This window comes from Dermacentor albipictus, chromosome 1, assembly GCF_038994185.2.
Source record: "Dermacentor albipictus isolate Rhodes 1998 colony chromosome 1, USDA_Dalb.pri_finalv2, whole genome shotgun sequence".
In the NCBI taxonomy this organism is placed as follows: Eukaryota; Metazoa; Arthropoda; class Arachnida; order Ixodida; family Ixodidae; genus Dermacentor; species Dermacentor albipictus.
In genome coordinates, this window is record NC_091821.1 from 394,739,077 (window position 1) to 394,754,936 (window position 15,860).

The 15,860-nt window shown below is 50.6% G+C and overlaps 2 protein-coding genes across 12 annotated transcripts in view; one reads left to right on the forward strand and one right to left on the reverse strand.

Moving 5' to 3' along the window:
* EndoA (SH3 domain containing GRB2 like, endophilin-A) overlaps positions 1 to 886 on the reverse strand; it is a 125,071-nt gene extending 124,185 nt beyond the window's left edge. For all 10 annotated transcript variants that reach the window (XM_065447814.1, XM_065447771.1, XM_065447804.1 and 7 more), the window contains exon 1: positions 729 to 886. The gene's annotated coding sequence lies outside the window, so the exon portion shown is untranslated. The remainder of the gene's footprint in view (positions 1 to 728) is intronic.
* A 2,649-nt stretch (positions 887 to 3,535) lies between these two features.
* LOC135914894 (uncharacterized) overlaps positions 3,536 to 15,860 on the forward strand; it is a 36,772-nt gene continuing 24,447 nt past the window's right edge. Inside the window, exons 1-3 of one of the 2 annotated variants that reach the window (XM_065447833.1) lie at positions 3,536 to 3,759; positions 8,050 to 8,230; positions 9,543 to 9,623. In XM_065447833.1, the coding sequence (XP_065303905.1) occupies positions 8,090 to 8,230; positions 9,543 to 9,623 (222 nt within the window). In that variant the 5' untranslated portion in view covers positions 3,536 to 3,759; positions 8,050 to 8,089. The remainder of the gene's footprint in view (positions 3,760 to 8,049; positions 8,231 to 9,542; positions 9,624 to 15,860) is intronic. The other variant, XM_065447824.1, reaches the window with a different exon arrangement.

Below are 15,860 nucleotides of genomic sequence, written 5' to 3' on the forward strand. Positions count from 1 at the left end.
GAATCGTAAACCAGAAACAGTCACGTACAACAAACAGCGCTTGCTAAAGGAACTACAATAGGAACGCGAGAAACAAGACCCTTCGCAACATATGCAGCGAACACAGCGATTCGCCGCCTCGCTGCGATTATCAGCGAAGGATAGAGTCAGCGCCACTTGAACAACGGGAGCTGCTGTATCAGAGGGTCAAGGTATCGGGTGACGAACAAACGGTCAGCACCTGCAGTTTCACAAGACGGCGGCGACTTGGTTTCGGCGGAAACAAACCCGCACGGAATAATCGGTATATTCCGGAGCGGCTGCGAACACAGGCGCTGAGAAACTGACGCATCCGAAATAAGACGGCGTAGAACCGACGATCGAGGCACTGCAGTACTTTCCGATCGGCAGCGGCTTGGCCGAGCGAAGCGCGTCTTTTCAGACGGCGGGCAGACGGGCAAACGCCCCGCGCTGCGTGGTGGCCGGGAGTCGGCGATATAAATGGCAGTGAGTTCGCGAGGTAAGCCATTTCATTGGAGCTGGGAGGGCCCGGCGGAAGACCCATTTGGAGACGTGCCACCGGGTTGTTCCCCCCGCCACTCAACCTCCTGCACGGCTCGACACGGACTCAAAACCGAGCTGCGCTGCTTCGGTCGTCCCGCGTCGGCGAAGCACGCTCTGACGACGGCGGAAGCGTCGGAAGAAAAAAAATAAGAGCGACAAGCTGGCGGGCACTCGCACGCGCTTACCTGTTCAAAACACTGGCTGCACCTTGTAATTCCTGGGAGACGGCACAAAAGGTCCAAACACCGGTTCGAGACGGGCGCACCGATCGCCGACAACCGATATGCATGCACACACAGACACAGGAAGTCGGGACATCCCGTGAGCCACCGCGAGTGCCGCAGTTTCCCAGAGACATCTGCCGGTCAAAAGCAGAGGCCGGCGAGGCGCGAGCCGACGACCGCGGCAAATTTGAACGAATTTCGGTTTTGAATCGGTTGGCTGGACATTGCCGATGCAAAGAACTCCTTGCGAAGTCGACGAGGAAACAAGCATACATGTTTCTGAAGACTCTCTAGTTATGTAAAACAAACTACCAAAACAAGCGTATACAACCCAAATCGCATACCGCGAACGTCACTGGCTTTTTTATACCATTGTTCTGCAAACCCTATTGTCTTGTCTCAAGGACATCGCTCTGACATATCATAGGAGAACAGTGCATTACATACGGCATATATTTCGCCTTCAGAACAGCGAGCTGTATTCAGCAACAATCCGCTCCTCACTACAGTTCTTTTTTTTTTCGTTTTCTTCTTTTTTAATGAGTAGTTACATTTTTACCGTTAGCCGTGAAGCTTTACTAATGAAATCAAAACACGTCGGCTTTTGGTGAATTCTAATTTTGTTAACCTTGTTAGCGGAATGCATACAGTGCACGACACAACGCTTAAATGAGAAGAGTTTTCCGATTAGCGATCGCTCTCTAGTGACACTATCACGCTTCCATGGGGTGTCAAATGAAACATTTAAAGACTGACAGGTGGTCGGGCCGCTGTCTGAAACGGAACTTTGTAAATGCGAATGTATGGTCATACTAACGGCCAGTGGCGTAGCAACGGGGGGGGAGGGGCGTGGGCCCCGGGTGCAAGGGGCCAGTGGGGAGGGGAGTGTCATATACGTCTGAAGCCTACGCCCGGGAAGGGGGGGGGAGGGGGGAGGTGACAGAAGACCTATGGACCCCGGGTGCCAGACGACCTAGCTACGCCACTGCTAACGGCTCATTGCCACGGCTGTGCGCGCCTACACCATATTAGCTTAGAAAATTCGCCACGGTGTCTTCTCCCATGCTGCGCGTCCGCACTTGTTTTTGTTTGTGTGTGTGTAGGCCTTTGTAGCCCATACTTTTTTTATGCAGTTCGGAGCAGAAGCTTGTATTTATCCTTGACATTATGACGTTGCTAAGCTGTAACTAAAATGTTAGCTATTAAGCCAAGACGGCAAAAAAAATGTGAGCAAAAGGAGAGAGAGAGAGAGAGATTAGTCTTTCTCCGTACCTGCTGAGCGGAAGAAATCAATCTTGCCGTGCTGCGTTTGTCCAGTTCGGTTTATGAGTTTTCAGCAACCAGCCTATTGCTTCAACTCTGCGGCAACTATCTACATTAGCTGCCGGTTAAAATTCAAGCTTTTTTCTCTAAGCCAACTTCAAGCATTCCAATCAGTCATTCGATCAAATCTGACGTAACCGTTTGTTATTGCTGAGCTGTATAAACGGAACTTTCTCGAGGAAAGCAGGCATTTTCTCTCGCACTGAGTCGTGTCTGGACGCCTCCTTCGTGTTGTGACCGATTGATTCTGCAGGCACGCGTCATGACAGAGCAGAGAGACGGTGAGAGAGAAGTAGAGAGAGCCGAGGGAGCCGCGGGGGGCTCGAAACTAAGCAGCTATTGGATAGATGGGACGCAGGTGAGTACGACCGCGCTCTATTTCAAAGTTACAGAAGATAGGTTGGGGTGAAGAGCGGAAGCATCCGATCCCGTACCAGTATGGCAGAGCAAATGACAGTGCGCCGTATATATTAGGGTAGCCGGTGAAGAAAATTAGTAAGAGAAAACGGAATCGCAGGAAAGAAGCAAGAAAAGAGATATATGTGGCGCTGGACTTTCTTTCATTCAAGACGGTGTGAAGTTATATGAAAAAGGTCGTTAATTACGTTATGTAGCGCTGTGAAGCCGCACATACAGCTGGCCATGACGCGACACCATGGTCTCGAGGTCGCAGGATCGAACCCATCTCCTCAAACGGCAACGCCACGGACACTAAGCTATATATAGATATCCCGAAGATCAACAACAACAACAAAGAATTTTCATGTATAACCTGGCCGAATGAACAAATTGCAGAAAATGACGCAATAAATCTATCTATTTGCCTCTCCCCCTATCCCTACCCTCGTTTGTTGTTGTTGTTGTCGTCGTCGTTGTTGTTGTCGTCGTCGTCGTCGTCGTCGTCGTCGTCGTCGTCGTTGTTGTTGTTGTTGTTGTTGTTGTTGTTGTTGTTGTTGTTGTTGTTGTTGTTGTTGTTGTCGTCGTTGTTGTCGTCCTGAGTGGCCGTGGCACATACCCACAGTGGGGGATTGGCCAAGAATCGGGTGGTTCAATTAGGTGCATAAAAATAATAATGATAACAAAGGAGTCGACAATTTAAGCGTTGGAGTTTGAAAGTAAACGTTTTGTGTTTGGAGAAAAAAGAAAATAATCAGATGGAAACCGGGTATAAAATAATAATAATAATACAAATAACAATATTAATTAATAATAGAAAAGAAACAAAAGAAACCTAAAGTTGGGAGGGAGAACGATCAATCTAACATGGAAATCGATTGGTTTCAATGAGGTAATTTCGGATTGCCAAGCAAACGTTTCTGTGGCTGAACCCAATAATGGAGGCTCCGAAAGATAGATCACGGGCACTGATAAAGTTAGACCAACAGAGCGAAGCGTTTCTCGCATTCTCGTTTCTCGTCTTCGTTAGCCTCGTCTTCTACCGCGAGACTCGGAAGGCGCACGAGAAGAGGAGGACGAAGAGGCAGGTAGTGAGTGGAGCGGCTGTTCCTTCCAGGCGCCGCGGAACGACCCGCAAGGCTTCTCGGTTCGCGGGCCAGCACAGCGCGGCGACGCGTCCATGCGCAGGCAGCTCAGCAGTGGCCGCGGATAGAGCGACAGACCACTGGGCTAGGTCGCGCTGAGGAGGACCGCTGTGCGCCCGCTTTACGAGGTAAGCCGCTGCGTCGAAGGGACGCCGCCATCACTCGTCCCGTTGGCCTATGTGCGGGTTGGTTATGTGGCCAGCGAAATAAAGGAAAGCGGGACCGTCAGTATGCGCTTACAACGAATACTGTAAGTCGCACCCCCGCCACCCCTCCCCAGCAGTTTGAAGGTGACCGCGGGCGTATTATACGGCGTGCCTTCATGTGTACCGATGGTTCCTTCCTCCCTTGGTAAGAACAACACGACCCGTGAAAGTGACGGTGCACGATTGGGATGATACGAAGAGCTAGTCGTGCGTACTTATTTTCCTCCACCTTCCGACAAAAAAAAAAAAATTGACGCGCGTCTTGCCACTTAATTTTTATTGCGCTTCGGTATAGGCTAACTGCTTTCGCGGTGTAGTAGGTATGCAGGAGGCCTTGCGAACGCCTCGCGAACGCGGTATTTTTTTTTTTTACCAGTCTGCAGAGAGAAATGAACGGGGTTTCCAGTGTGGAAACCATACGATATCATGCTGTTCTTTCAATGTCAAGAGTTAACGACATACCGTGCCTGTGGTGCCACTTTATAGAATATTTCACTTTTTTCCGCCGCAAATCGCATTCAGCTATAGACACTTTCACTCGCGCGATAACAGCAGCGAGAGAAGCGGCCCCGAGGAACTTCCGGTCACGGGCCTCATCAGTCTACTGCGCCGGAACGCGAAGCGTGTTTTTAAGTTCTTCCACTGTGCGCAAAGTCTATTCTTAAGTTTTGAGATAAAAGACATGTGCAATTACACCTTAATGTGAACATATAAGATTATTTGTATAACTTGCAGTAATGCTGACTTGCAAATTTGTCGTAATGTACAGAGGAAAAGTGCTGAAAATCTGCGGGCTTAGATTTTAAGGCACAGCTCCTACTCGGTTTTACTATGTTTATACAACCAATGTTGTTTTCGCTCGCTGCGGTCTACGTCGGTGAGCAAAGCCGGAAGTCTACAGTGCGGAAGAAAAGTTATTCATTTATTTCTTTTGTTTTTAACTCCTTTCAAGCACGTTTGCCTATATGAAATCCAGTGATTTTCTCCGTAGGTACATTGTTATTAATGCGACAACGCTCATAATTTGGTTTGATAAGTACGCACGCAAAAATGAAAACAGTATAATGTAGCTGTACGATTTTATTGAAAACTACTATAAAGGTTGGCGCGGGGATTATGACTCTTCTTCTCCAGAGAACAGCGTTTTCCCGAAGACTAAGCTCAGGTGCCTTGAATGGTTTCGATTGAGCCTCTTGTGGAAGTTGAGCTCCTTGCAAAAAGTATGTGATCAACTCTACACAAGATAGGGCCTTTCTGTCGAAGCCTGGGCTACTGCTGCAGATGACAAAACTCAGAGGTAACGCGCTTCCAGAATGAATGTCTGAGGGACATTCTGCTGTAAAGTTGTCACATTTTAGTGGCAAATGACTGACTCCATCAGCACGCTCTATCTTTGTTCCTGAGCTATACTTCAAGGTATAGTTGTAAGCAGATAACACAAGGGCCCAACGTGCAATTCTAGACGGAACGGCCTTGTCTTGGCCAAGACAAGGCCATTTCTCCAAAACAAGGCCTTGGCGGCAAGGCCTTGTCTTGGCCAAGAATCCGAATAGCGGCTTGAGATCTGTAACAGCGACAAAAATATCTTCCGCAGAGTGGTGGAATATTGCAACGCCATGAAATAACGCTAAAGCTTTCTTGTCGAGCTGGCAGTTATTCCTCTCGCCAGATTACAGGCTTCTACAGATGCAAACGCGACCCGACGAAGAGGCATCGCAGGTGAAAAGATCTTTCTAGGGGTCGCAGTCAAGCAATATGCGGGAGCTGTAGTGACCAAGTCGCTTTGCTTCTCGAAATGAATCTTCATGCTCTTTTTTTTCCCGAGCCGATGGAACTCTTAAGTCCGACGACTCTAAGCAAGTCGCTGAGGAACGTTCAGAAATCACCGTGTTCCGAGAGCTTCTTGTGTGCGGCTACTGTTCTCTTCGCGGACGCCGGAGTTGAACGTTGAACTTGAAACGACTCATTACGACTGAGGGTTTCGGCGAAAACTGGTTGCCCAGGGTTCGCAGGGATATCGCCAGGGTAGTTCTACCCCGGCACAAGAAGACTTTGCAGGATGTAGTACGACCTGGAACCACAGCAACTCAGCAATACGAAAACAGTGTGGCACGTAACCGTTGACATCGAAGAATTGCTCCGTCCGTTCTAAATACTTTTGCCATGACTGGACGTGGGGCTCGGAGAGCTCAAGAGTGCCGTAAATGGCTGTCTTGCAATTACTACTTGATCCTCGTCACCAAAATTGTTCATTGTCCCCAAAGTAAAGAGGCGCGCACCATATTCGTTCGAAGTTCGTGCCGCGACTGCTGCCGACCTGGCGCGCGCATTTCTTTTATTCAGCTAAGCCCAAGCACTGCTAACTTTTAATGGCGATAGTTTTCAGAGGCGCATATTCTAACAGAATGCTAATCGCATAGAAATGAAAGTGTAAGGATCGACCAGTCGGTCTCGCAACTTTGGGAAGCACGAGTTTCGTGACAGTGAAGAGCTTGAGGAATTCAAGATGAATTGGCTCGCGACAATTCAGCTACAGTGGAGCCTCGATATCACGAGGTTGTACTTGCAGGTTAAATCGCCGATTCCATTAATTCGAGCTTTTACGGTTTCAGCATTAAAAGCAACCTCACAAATTCCTATATAGAGCATTCCTGGTGGATAGTATCTTGTTAGCGAGCACTTATATAAACGAATGGCAAGAAAGTCGGGCCATACTAGCGCCGTTATGAGCGCCAGCGCGTATACGGTGCAGATCGCGCCGAGATCAATGCATCGACGTGGCTCACGGCGTCCGATATTTGCGTGTGTTGCGTCGCGCAGCGCCGTAAACCTTCGACAGCCGGCGCCCACAATTTAAAAACAAAACGCTAAAAAGATACGGATATTCGTCCTGACCAAAAAAAAAAAAAGGAAAGGAAAAGCCAGTTTCGTTAGCATTTATTGCGATGAGAAAGAGAAAACTATACACGAAGTTAGGTTCATAGTTTTATGCGAACGCTTCGCACCATGTCTCGAAAACTTGAGATTGGGCGACGTACCGCCAACACTGGACGCGCGGGAACACGATGCGAATCAAGACACCAAGGTCTGACAGACGCGTGATAACCTGACAGACGCAGGGACGGAGCGCCTACCGCTTCTCCACCGGAACGGCAGCAGCGCGCACTCAGACGCACGCGTGACGCGAGCAGTCGCACCTAACGGGCTTTATCGTAAGAAGCCAACAAACATTGACACCAAAGACAATACCCGCCGTGGTTGCTCAGTGGCTATGGTGTTAGGTTGCTGAGCACGAGGTCGCGGGATCGAATCCCGGCCACGGCGGCCGCATTTCGATGGGGGCGAAATGCGAAAACACCCGTGTGCTTAGATTTAGGTGCACGTTAAAGAACCCCAGGTGGTCGAAATTTCCGGAGTCCCCCACTACGGCGTGCCTCATAATCAGAAAGTGGTTTTGGCACGTAAAACCCCATAATTTTTTTTTAACCAAGGACAACATAGGGGAAATTACTTAAATTGCGCTTAATAAATGAAATAGAGAAGTGATAAATTAATGGAAATGAAAGTGGATAAACAACTTGCCACAGGTGGAGAACGATCCCACAACCTTCGCATCCCACATGCGAAGGTTGTGGGATCGGTGCGGGATCGCGAGAAGGCGATGATTGAGAGTAGTTTGGTTGGGTTTCACCACCACGCCCATTTCGCTAACATTAGACCTTGGAAAAGTCCTGATCAGGAACACATACTTAAGAACCTCGCCCCCCCCCCCCCCAAAAAAAAAGAACAATAAACAGAAAAGCATTCAGCCTCACAACCCAAATATATGCAGAGTGGTCGTTCAATATTAAAAGAAAAAACGGGACCCATTCACCGGTAACATGGCAACTCTGAGTCCACAGCTTCACGCCATCAGCTCTGGTGAACGCATACTTCGAAAAAGGAATTATGTGATAGTGCATATCTCAGCGACGCATTCCTGAAGACCGCGCGCGTATTTGTGTTTCTTTTTTAAATATCTCTTATAGCATAAAGCATATAGCATATAAGCATAAAGCTTATAGCATAAATATCTCTTGTAGCATCAAATGAAACAGGGCCACCGCGTGTATCAGTTTTGGAGGAAGCCTTCAATTTGCGTACCAAGCGTTCCGAAATGGTCGAGTATAGTACGTACAGACCCTGCCTGGATTTGCACGCGTATACGCGCAGGTTGCCGAGCCTGTGCCAAGCAGCAGTTCCGTGCCCGAGGATGGTGCGACGCAGCCTTACCCGTCTTCGACCAATGGTCAGCCTGCTCGTCCTCGCGGTTCTGGCCGCGCTCGCCGCGCCCGCCGAGTCCTCGAACAACCCGTATCTGCTCGTCCAGCACCAAGTTTACGAGGAACATCAGGTGCAGCAGCGTGTGTTTAGAAAACAAAAGTTTATTTCGACAAGAGACGATACGAGCACTGTGAGTCACAGTCGCGGCGCAATTCCACCGGGACGATAACACAAAAGACGAAACACGGCACGTTTTCAAAGTGTAGTGTCCGAGTCCTCACTCGCCAACATATAATCACATACACCCACGGAAAGGCACAGTTAAACGTAAACTAAATGCCACATGTATAAAATTATGTTCCATTTATACAGTGTACACAATGGCTAGGTACAATGATGATGTGATGCATGCCAAGGTTGAAGACTCTTATAAGAGACTTTACAACGTGCCCTTCGACACCTCTGTTCGCCCTACGCAAGTTTCAGCCACTACCGTTTAACCAATACCTAAAACCTGTCCTCCTTTCTTAATGACTTGTTCCTGGATTATTATTTTTCAAGAGTACATCTGGCTCCGAAATACGTGCCATATTGAGTGTTCTTGTACAAGGTTGCCACACTCTAACCAAACTTTCCTCTTCTTCATTTGTGTGATAGTAGAGGTTTCGAACATAATTTTTTTTTAATATCGAGCCGAATGTAGAAAACGACTTTTATCGTATCGAATGCCGAATGCATTCTCACTTCTAAGCAAAGTGAATATAAACGTTGGGTATTGTTTGTTTTGTAAAAGAAAGGGTGGTTCATGTGCCTTATTTTACCCATGTAATGCCCTCCACAACTGGACTTGCAGCCAACTGAGGGACCTTTAAGTGAAAAATCGAAACGTGAGCGTATCTGCCGCTCCATGACGAAGGCCGTAATGAAGCTCAGAGTGAAGCACGTCACCGGGTGTCGAAGGAGCAAACTGTACCAGCACCCCACACATCGTTTTAAAGAGATGTAGACATGGTTAGACTGGCCGGAATAATCTGTAATAGAAAAATAAATAAAGCAAATTCGCATGCTACCTAAAGGCGATCAATCCTCATGGAATTACAGGAAATTTTTGAACAGTATACTTAGCTGCGCCATGCTTTGGCACAGCTACGGCGGCTCTCAATCGACCGAATAATTCGAAACAATCAGCATTAGACCGTTTCACTAATTCACAATTGCGCTTCGCTGCACTGCATATTTGCCCAACTAATGGTGGCACAGGTCAGTGGAAGCATTTTTGCAGCGGGCTCAGTTTTTTTACTGCGCCTGCCAGAGTATTTACACCCTTCAAGTTGTCCGTCACGCGATAGTCTGCCTGCGTCCGTCGTTTCCACGTGACCCAACACGAAGACTGCGAAAAGGCCCAGTTTCAGCGCCACGCCGATTCATTTTTCTCTTCGCAGGAGGTGCTCGCAAAAGACCCGTCCAAGCGGGCCGCGGGCGAGCATCGAAGGGACGAGGAGGAGTTGTTCGATTTCATCAAGGTGAGACAGTGCGAGCCTATATGCGCGGATGGAAGAACGATACACCTGTTGCGAGATGAATCTGCTCGAGTGGTATATAGACCTCGCCAACGGCGAGAACGTATGTGGATTCACGTGCATACATTTCGCGTAATGCCAACAACCCTGTGAGCACATCGGGTTCCAGCCACCGTCGTGAAGGATATAAAGTGGCGGCGCGGGCTGCAGGGGACGCGTGTGCCACCGTCGTGAAGGATATAGACAAGTGGTGGGACGGGTTGCAGGGGACGCGTGTGGAAAGCTTGTGGGCCGCGCACGCCCTGCTAAAGTCTCAATACCGTTTGCTATCGGGCTTTCCGATGTACACACGGGCGTGTTCGCGCAATAAGGTGTCCCTGTGAACGCAAACTTCGATGGTTCCCCCTAACAGGATTGGTGGAATGTCTTCGCGCTCCCGCAAGCGTGCTCCACTAAGCTGTCGTTGACTGCAAAGCGATAGTGGCGACGGAAAGAAGCATTGATTGCAGGAGCTACCACTTGTTTGTCGAGCCTCGCCACATCAAATTGTATCAACGCAAACTATATGCAAATGTGAGGGGAGCAAGTCAAGTAGCGCGGCATGCTGCGATATATTACGTACTGGTGTAGCGGGCCCGTGCACATGTAGCGCGGATTAAACATGGCCTCGCAAACACTGAAGCACCCATACGATCGGGGCAGCGTGTCGCTGCCAACGTTGTCCGGCATCTCATTCCAGGCTCAAAAAGTGTGATTGCTGTCGCCTATACTATCGAGGCTACAGAGGGGAGTGACGCGACTCCTACGACGGTGCTGTAGCTCATGTGTACAAGAAGTGGGAAACTAGAAATTCTTGCGCTGTACATATTAACCTTAAATATGCCTACTGCTGAATCAAAGCTGCTGCATTTCGAACAGTCAGAACGGCCACGAAACGGCCGGGTTCACAGGTGAAGTCGGTGTGTTGAACGCCGCATTGAATATTACGTGCATGCGCTCATTGTGCACTCTACAGCAGGAATCGCCCACGTAGAAACACTGCTCGCATGGCGGCACGCAGGAGGAAGTCGGCATATCGAATATCGGTGAAAGGAACGCTGCAGAAAAAGCACAATACGGACAAAATTTGGAGGACACTTAAGCTTCGCCTTTAAGAGTGGAACGCGATAGCATTCAAAGATCCCCGAGTGCTTCTCACGCTTCACGGCAACTGCAGCTTATGTAACCACAATGTCTACCGGGAAACGCTGGCGGCGAACGCTATGCGCGAGGGCGAGCTTTGTGGTTCTTTTTTTTTTTTTTTTTGTGGTGGTGCGCAAGGAACCGAGGGGGCCGCGCCGCTCCTACTAAGACAGGCCTCAAACGGCAGCCGGAAAACGCTATCGCGTTAAAAGGGGTTTGTGTTTGAGTTTCCGCGTAACAGAATTATGTTTTCTCGTATCTTCAAATTACACACCGATGCTATCATGCCTGTAGGATGTGTGTAAGTCGTACTTTATGATTTTTCTACGTATTTTACCTTTAGAAATTCAATTAATTCAGTAACTTCCTTGCGCTACATGGAGGGATTGCATGGTTCGAAATTCTTTTACGCTGGACGCCGCACGCGCGACGTCATTGCAACGCCGGAATTACTGAGACGCGGGGCCCTTAACGCTATCGCATTGAAGCGCGATGGGGGCAAACAACCCGCCTGCTACAGCCTGTCATGTGCTTAATTATTTAAGCACCTTACAAGCCTCTATGTGAGGCATTGGGTAAAGGGGGCTAGTACAATGAAATGGGAACGCAAGATTCCCTACATGGCATATATGTTCCCCGCGATGGCTGCCGGAAGTGCCCGCGTCACGTGACTGCGGCGCAGGGTTGTCGGAATTATGCGATTCCCTTCTACGGAATAGCTGACCCTTGGCAGACTATGCGTACGGTGGTAGGGAAATAGCCATGGTGCTAAGTGGCGGAAGCACATGTTGCTGGGCTAGTCGGTTCATATTTACCTTCCCTTGTTCCCTTACGTACTTCCTTATTTGCGCAAAGCGATCATAAATATTTATGGTCTACTGAGCGGTAAGTGGCGGTGCGACGTCGTAAATTAAAAAAAAAGAACATATGAAAGAGCACTGCGCTGTTCAGTCACGAAGCAAATGTGCGTATATTTTTGTTTTCTTTCTTTTCTTTCATTGCTTATATTTAGCTGAATAGTTTCTTGGCCACATGCCTGCTCCTATAAGTTCGCCTATACTTCGTGACATCTGCGGTTGAAAGGATAGCCCGCCTCTGCCGCTGTGGCCGTGAGTGACACTGGCTATAACACTTCCGGGGCTACAGATCTGTATATAGCACGCATATACCCAAATATACACAAATGCCCACAAATGTGGACGGGAGGATAGCCGCCGCCGGTATAGCTTAATGTGTGAACCGCCACACGCGTAAATGCGGGGGTTGTGGGCTCGGATTCAGCAGTTGCAGCAAGTTGTCTCTCGCTGCAGTTTCATTTCCCGTTCCTGCCCGCCTACATTTCAATTGAAACTGAACAGTTCATTTAGCCTACATGCTTTCTATAGCTTCGCGGTCTGTTTTAATCGTACGGCTGTGACTAACGAAAAATCAAACACCTCGTTTCCCGTTATTCTTCCCGCTGACAAATGCATAAATGATAGGTTCCAATAGCGACATATAGCACAATAAAAAGTAAGTACAGATTGCGGAAAGTAAAAAATATATATATAAATAGGACAAACGAAACAAACAGATCTCACGCGTAAAAAGGAAAAGAGCGACCATTACGGTAAATTCCACATAAATTATGTTATTGTAGGTTGCAGGACTTGGGCGTTTGTTAGACCAAAGTACAATTATTGAGAGTGCGCGGAAAGAACAAATATTAGAAAAAGTAATTTCTGATTCGGAAATGGTTTATAGTCAGCTCGTGTCTTTGTCTTGTGGCGTATCCGCAAGAAAAGAGGACAACAATGTATTAACACAAAATTAAACAGAGAGATCTAATAAATTAAGCTAAAGGGTATAGGGGTATTACTCAGGCTCGCGCGTGCGCACCTGACCCTTCTCTGGATCGCACAGCGCCGGCGGAGCGGCAGTCGCTCCCTAGCACTTTCGCAGCAGCCCTAGCAGTCAGAGCTGTGACCCCTAACCCGCGGTTCGCAGTGAGTTGCGACCACGGCGGGTTCAGGCCAGTGGGGACAGGGTGAGTCTCGACCTAAGGTGTTTATTCACCTTGGTGTACAATGGTTCCAACAGACAACAACAGCCACAACACACACAAACACAACACAACACAACACAACACAAAACCTCAGCGGCGGAGCATTCCGCACGTCTGGGGCGAAACAAACCGCACCATGTGGGAACCACAAAAGAGGCTGATAAGAGTTCAGCTCACCCAAAAGTGGATCCGCGCTCGGGCCCTGGGGCGGTGAGTCGCACACCAAGGTCCGGGCGCCACAGGGGGACGGCGTGCGGCGGTCTCAGCGGCTGATTTGAGATGCGGCCGTTCGCTAGCTCTTCCGCCGTGAGACCCAGATGCGTCGGGGGAATAGCGCTTCTCCCGAGCGGCGGAGAGGGGGTCTCCCCGGTTCCAAGAAAGGGAAAGGAGGGAACGGGGTGCCTTGGCTGCAGCGTTGCGGCCAGGCGCGAAGAGCAGCGGGAGTGGCGAAGGTGCCCTCTCCACGCTACCCTCCGCGAGCGAGCACGTGATTATCGCGTGATAACCGCGTGGCCGCTCCGGAGATATCGGGATGCGCGTGCGATCCCCACATCCCCCCCTCCTTAAAATAACCCTTTAGCCGCTAAGAGGCCGCCGTCACCTGAGGCTTTCCTGCGAGAGGGGGCATGCTACTCCGACAGCAACACGGTTTGAATCCATGTTGGTGAGGGAGCAGCTCTAGCTGCAGACCGTCGTTGTCGCCGTGTAGGTGGTCGCGAGCCAGGCCGGAACATTGAAGGATGGTACGGAGCAGCTTGACAGCAGCGGGATGCAGTGGGAGGCAAGAAGGGCGCTGGGTCCGGGTCATCTTGCGTCTCGGCGGCGTCACCTGCCCAGTCGGACGTGCCGGGTCCGTGGTGGCGAAAGGGTCCCTGGATTTTTCTTGGCTGCCTCGATTACGCTGACGCGATCCCCGAACCAGCCTCGAGATGGCGCAGGACAGCTCTTTTGATGTTCTCGGAGGTCGTTGCCCTCTGGTATTGGCGCACCCTCGCGGGTTTCGGCAGGCAAGATCGGCAAAGGCGCGCCGACCCACCCCTGACGATGGCTTGCACCTCGCTGCGCAGCAGGGGTCCACTCTGTCCTTGCGGGCGAAGTCTTTCGTTCGACCTTGAGGCTGGGTGCTTGGTTGCGGGGCTCGCAACTCGGTCGCGGAGCTGTGCGGCGCGGTTCGGCGAATTCTGCGCCGCCGCGACCATTCCGGACCGGAAGTCGCCCGCTGCACCTCTCACCTCGCTGTTAGCCGCCGGAGGATGTTTTCTCGCCGCCCGTTGCCTGCACTGCGCTGCTGACTGCTTGCGGCCTGCTCGTCCCCACCGGCAGTGGAGATGGTCTTTTCCTTCTTGCTTGATGGTTGTTGCACGGCTCCCGACCGGCGGTCTGCTGCTGCGACAATTCTGTTAGCCCCTCTCGCTTCTTCCAAAGAGAAAGCGCGTGCTCGCTCTGGAAGCCTGCATGCTAGACATCGGAGGAGCATTCCGTCCGATATCGTGCACAATAAAATAGCCTCCGCGAACCGGACAGAGTTAGTTCTGCCGAGATCGCAAGTTATAACGCCGCACTGGGCTCGGACGTCGAGCCGTGCCACCTGATGCCGCTGCCTGCGGGCGCGGGAGAGCATTCTCCTCGGGCCACTCGTTCCCTCTGTCATAGTAGGGTTTGAGATCGCAGACATGCACCGGTCGGCTGATCGGTCTTAGCTTCAAGTCCGCCAGCCTGTACACGAGCGAAGAGACAGTCTCTCGCACCCGGTACGGTCCTGCCCATTTTGGCGCCAGAGAAGCTGAGAATTTCTTGCTGGCGTCGCTCAGGACGTGATTCCGTCTCAACACCAGGTCGCCCACTTTGTACTGAACTTCCCGATGAGAGCGGTCGTACTGCGCTTTCTGCTCGGCACGTGCAGTGCTCAGGTTCCCTCGCGCTTTTCGTAAAGCCTCCGTTACCTTCGCGCGCAGCCCAGTCGCATAATCGGCGCGTGCCGACGAAACAACCAGTTCCGTGCTGCTTCGTTCCTGTAGAGTAAGTTCAACCGGATTCAACAGCTCCCTCCCAAGGTTGAGGGTGGCGGGTGTATACCCAGTCGATCGATTCACTGTCGACCTGATAGCAAATCCAATTTCAGGAAGACAAGCGTCCCACTCATTGTGCGTCCCCGCAAATGCAACTAGCATGTGCTTGATGTTGCGGTTCACACGCTCAGTGGGATTCGCCTGGGCATGGTACGTGGTTGTTCTCCTGTGCTTAATGCCGAGAGCTGCACAAGAGTCCACGAAGAGTTTGGCAGTGAAGTAGGACGCATTGTCCGTTATCAGCTGCTCAGGATAGCCGAATCGTGTAAACACCTCGATCAGCTTTCCCATGATAACGCGTGCCGTCAGCTTCCGCAGGGGGAACAATTCCGCCCACTTGCTGAAATGGTCTGTGACTACGAGAAGGAATCGGTTCCCGCTCGGTGTCCTGGGGTAAGGCCCCATGACGTCACATGCCGCAATTTGCCACGGTGTTCGGCTATTGATCGGCTGCATGAGCCCGGGTGGGCGTCCACCACGCGGCTTCACGCGTTGGCACACGTTACACGAGCGGGCGTAGCGCATCACCTCCCGCTTCATTCCAGGCCAGGTAGCAAAGCGGCACAACTTTAGATAAGTCTTAGGGCCACTTGCATGCCCGGCGATGCACGTATCGTGAAAGTAGCGTAAAAGTGCTCCTCTCAGCGTGCGTGGAATCACCGCTTTGAAGGACTCGTGTGTATCCTTCTCCGCGGGAATGTATCTCAGCAGGACGCCGTCAGAGTCTAGCAGGTAGGAATCCAACGCGCTCACAGCAATACCAGCTGCGTCCATGTGCGCCGCGGCCGCGCCGCCGGGCTCCCGGAGCCCCTCAAACACTTTCTTACAAAATGGATCCTCCCGCTGTGCCTCTAACAGCTCCTTTCTGCCGAACACGCTCCCCACAGAACTGACGCAGTCCAAGTGGTTCACGCTTTCGTCCTGAGAAGGGGGTTCATCCGCCCT